The sequence below is a fragment of the Rutidosis leptorrhynchoides genome, chromosome 2 (assembly GCF_046630445.1).
Source record: "Rutidosis leptorrhynchoides isolate AG116_Rl617_1_P2 chromosome 2, CSIRO_AGI_Rlap_v1, whole genome shotgun sequence".
NCBI classification, from domain to species: domain Eukaryota; kingdom Viridiplantae; phylum Streptophyta; class Magnoliopsida; order Asterales; family Asteraceae; genus Rutidosis; species Rutidosis leptorrhynchoides.
In genome coordinates this window covers 159,562,571-159,567,190 of record NC_092334.1, presented here as the reverse complement: position 1 = coordinate 159,567,190, position 4,620 = coordinate 159,562,571, and the positions used below count along the sequence as shown (strand labels likewise).

General features: G+C 37.2%; 1 protein-coding gene across 1 annotated transcript; it reads left to right on the top strand.

The window, feature by feature from the left end:
* Positions 1-2,368: 2,368 nt before the first annotated feature.
* Positions 2,369-4,114, top strand: LOC139888395 (uncharacterized). The gene is made up of 3 exons (XM_071871404.1): positions 2,369-2,636; positions 2,747-3,262; positions 3,930-4,114. Exons 1-3 carry the CDS (start codon positions 2,369-2,371, stop codon positions 4,112-4,114), a joined length of 969 nt encoding a protein of 322 aa, XP_071727505.1.
* Positions 4,115-4,620: the final 506 nt, after the last annotated feature.

Sequence of the window (4,620 nt, the reverse complement as noted above, 5' to 3'; positions counted from 1 at the left end):
AGTAGCGCTAGCATTTAACGGGTGTTTAATACTTCGTAAACTTACGCACTCGCCAATTGTACTTTTAGGGGGTGATATTACGTTAAGTTAGTTACCAAGTGCCCACGGTTGAACATATATACTTTTCATACTGTTTTGACACACTGAAATCTCGTAGCCTACCTTACATTACTGTTATACTTAAACTATAGCTCACCAACATTCGTGTCGACGTTTTTAAGCATGTTTTCTCAGGTGCTTAGAGGTTTGGTTGCTTCCGCTGTTGTAGTATTGCTGTGTAGACACCCGCTGCTTCTATTAGAGATGTCTCCGCATGAAACATTATTTTGCATTCATACTATGTTACTTTTGAAACAATGAATTTGTAATGACCATTGGGTTACGTACTATTATTATTGCCTTCTATTCGTAGAAGCACACTATTGTATGTTAAACATTTGACGTTGGTTATGACGTCACCTTTTCTTATGAATGCAAACTTATTTTAAAACAGCATATAGTGTTTGACCTTGTAATGATCCTGTTGTTGATGATCCGTACACGTTAATTTTGTACGGGGCATCACACGGGGATTCCGATATGGTTAACAACGGGAGCAATAACAATTGGAGATTGAATGATCGTGGGACCTTTCATCCTATTCAAAATCCTTATAGGATAATATTGAACGTTTATCTATGACCTATTTTGTTTCCAATTTACCAAAAGATTTCGATCACAATTGATTGTGGCAGGCTTGCGAGTTATTTGGAAAGATTGTAGATGCGTTTGTTCCTAATAAACATATTAAACAAGGATTGAGATTTGGATTTGTACGGTACTTAGGGGTTAAGGATGAAGAGTTACTCGCTAAAACCTTAAGTACGATTTAGATTGGAAGCTATCACTTGTATACATCCAAAGCTCGTTTTCAGAAACCAGACAGATCGGATCAGAGTGTCTCTATTAATAACAAGGAGATGAAGAATCAAGGGTCAATGAGGTTCAATCCTAATATCCATGGTGACAAGGAGGTTACGAATTTTAATAATAGAGACTCTTCTTTTGCATCTTCTGTTCGTATGGATTCTAGAAATGGTACTGTTCCATTGAAACAAATTGTTCTTCTTGATCAAGACTTGGTGCAGGTTCTAGTTAAAAAGGAAGCGATTCTGTTAAAGGTTAAGTCCATTGAGATACGATCATTAACTTTAAGAGGATATGTGGAGAAAAGAGATTTTTGGACATGAGTATCAGTCATGTTGGAGGATTCTGGTTACAGGCACAGTATAAATCGGAAGAGGCTTGTATTGCTTTAAAGTCTAACATTTTCTTGCAGTCATTGTACCCGGCATGTAAATCCCTAACTGCTGATTTTGTTCCAGATAAAAGACTTATTTGGGTGGATATGTATGGACTGCCTCTTGCTGCATGGGGCTCTAAGGCATTTGTTAAGGTGATCTCAATGGTGAGTAAGTTTCGATCTTTTGAAAAACATAAGTCTAATCCGATTTCTATGGGTAGAATTTTCATTGCTACTAGACAAATGTCTAATATTATGGAATTCATGGGAACGAGTATTAGTTCATGTTCATGAGGTTCGTACATGGAATGTGAATAATTGATAAAATGGAAGAGGAGATTAGTAGTGGTGTATCATTAAGTGAAGATGAGTTAGAGGAAATTTTTAAGGACGAGGTTAAAGATGATGTTAGGAAAGACTAAGAGGACATGGAAATGGAAGGGGATAGAGACCTAAATGCTGCAGAAGGGATTGATGTTGAAGAACAGGAGAATAAAGAAAATAATGACAATAATCTAAATGAGAAAAAGGAAGGAGAACTAGATGTGGTAACGGAGAATGGGAGTGCTAAAGTGGAAGAAAATAATGTTCACATGGAAGGGATGAGTAATTCAGCTGGTTATTCTAAGTCAAAGAAATGTGATACATCTGAATCCCATGTTAGCGACACACCTAAACATATTCGAGGTATCTCTGTTTCAAATGAACTGGATAAAATAATGGAAGTGGGTGAAAAGATGGGGTATGATGTTAAAGGATATAGCAACTGTTTTGAACAACTTATTGATAGGATTGGTGTGAAAGTTGTGGATCAATGATTGTTATATCTTTAAACATCCGTGGATGTAAGAAGAGGCGCAAACAAGTGTGGGTGAGGGATATTTGTTATAAAAACAAGGTTCAATTTATTGGAATTCAAGAATCCAAGATGAAGAAATTGGAGTTGTTTTGTTTGAGGATGATGTGGGGGAATTACAGTTTTGACTACGCTGTCATTAGCTAGAGGTAGATGGTGGACAAATATCTTTATGGAATCTATAAGTTTATAACAAGGAACAAATATGATGTGGTGATTGGTTTGTTATTATGAAAGGAAAATGGTCGAATGTAGATGTTGACACGTTTATCATAAATGTTTATAGTCCCATACTGTTAGGAGATAAACAACGCTTATGGACCAGACTAATTCAGTTTATGAATGATAAGTCTGGTGCTTTCATTCTGATGGGAGATTTTAATGAAGTTTGTTATGAAGAGGATAGATTCGGGTGTGTGTTTAACGTGAGTGTTGCTGCCGCGTTTAATAACTTCATAAGGGAGGACAATATTCATGACATGGTTATGGTGGAAGACAGTATACTTGGATGAATAAAAGCGGGTCAAAATGAGTCAAATTGATTGTATGTTTGTTTCGAATAATATTTTGGAACTTTTTCCATATTTAAAAATGATAACTCTGAATAGGGCTTGGTCCGATCGCGTCCCCCCTTCTTCTTCATGTTGAGCATAGGGATTTTGGTCCTAAGCCTTTTAAATTATTCTCATCTTGGATGCTTCGAGAAGGTTTTGGTGATTTGTTAGCTTCTACATGGCGATCTGATGAAGTCGGCATTTCTGATTTTTTAACTAAGATGCGCTTTATAAACGCAAAGTTAAAGGTTTGGGTGGTGGATAGAAGGTCTGTTGAAACAAGGAGATGTAATGACCTTAAATCTTGTTTGCAAGTGATCAATACATTGATGGATAACAAGTGTGCCTCTCTTGAGGAGTTATATGAGAGGACAAATGTTATCAAAGTGTTAAATGAAATCGAGAAAATGGAAGAGATGGATACTTGTCAAAAATCGAGAATTAAATCAGACGTGAAGGGTGACGAATATGCAAAATTATTTCACACCATTTTAAATAATAAAAGGAAGTATCAAGCGATAATGGGATCTTGGTTAACGGAGTGTGGATTACTAGTCCATCTCAAATCAAGTATGAATTTTGGAATTTTTATAAGAATAATTTTCAAGAAATAATGAGGAGTGGGACATTTTTCTGATTAAGTGTTGGCATCTCCGGTTAGTAATCTTGAACTTCCGTGGTGATCTTTCGGCTGAAACCTGAATTCGGGTTTTCGGAAACCCTAATCTGTAGTTTTCCTAGTGTTTCTTATTTTCAGCATGTGGACTTAAGACTCCTGGAGTTCTTCATTAATTTTACCAGTCTTGAAATCTTTGTTTTAAGCTAAATAGGTAGTATATACATCTTTAATAGAAATTGTACTAAAAACCATGTTAAAAACCCACTTTTGGACACTTTTGACATTTTAGCCCTTAATAATAATTATTGTGTTATTTTGCATGTTTTATGATCTTTTAGTTATTATTAAGGCTAAATTATGGGTGATCTCACTAGTAAAAACATGACCAATTTGAGTGATATCAACCCGCTTATAAAGTTTTTCGGTAACACGGTCAACAATGGGTTCATCAACTCTCTCATCAAGTGGGTCAATAGGACTCGAGTCAATAATAGATATAACCTCAACCCCCCCCCCCCAACACTTTGGGCTTTACAGCGTCAGTCATCATACTAGTAGGAGTCGGGTGGTCATCATAAGAAACATAAATAGTTTGATTCGACTCTTTTTGTTTGGTAGGTGGGTTCTTAGGCTTCTTATTCATGAAGGTGACCGATTTTTCGCCTTCTCTCAATGTGATCTTACCCTCTTCAGCATCAACTAACATATGGGCAGTAGCTATGGAAGATCGTCCTAAAATGAGAAGGACATTCGAGTCCTCCTCGACATCCATGACGACAAATCAACTACAAAACTCAAATTAGCTACCCGAACATGCACATTATGCGCCACACCAACCGGGCGTTTCCGATCCTGGTCTTAAAAATGGATGCAAATTTGTGTGGGTGATAACTGGGGCAATCCTAATCGTTTAAATAACGATAAAGGCATAACATTCAGACTTGCCCTCAAGTCTGCCAAGCCATCATAGATCACATAATCACAAAGTAAACAAGAGATAACAAATTCACCTAGATCACTCAATTTGGGTGGAAAGCTCGGATGATCAACCTTTACCAGGAGCATTTGAGCAGACTTAATATCTTGCTCTTCCTTTCTATTCTCTTTCCTAGCCTCGTTCTTCATCTCTTTCTTCCTCAAAGAATTACCTGCACAAACACTATTAGCACACACTTTTACCTTGGCTCGGGCGGGGCACTATCTCATACTCCACTCCTTTCCTCGGGAATGGGATAGGTGGTCTATAAGGTGGAACCACCGGCTTCTTATACTAAACCTCAGGTGGTGCACCTTGAACCTTTTTCACCGT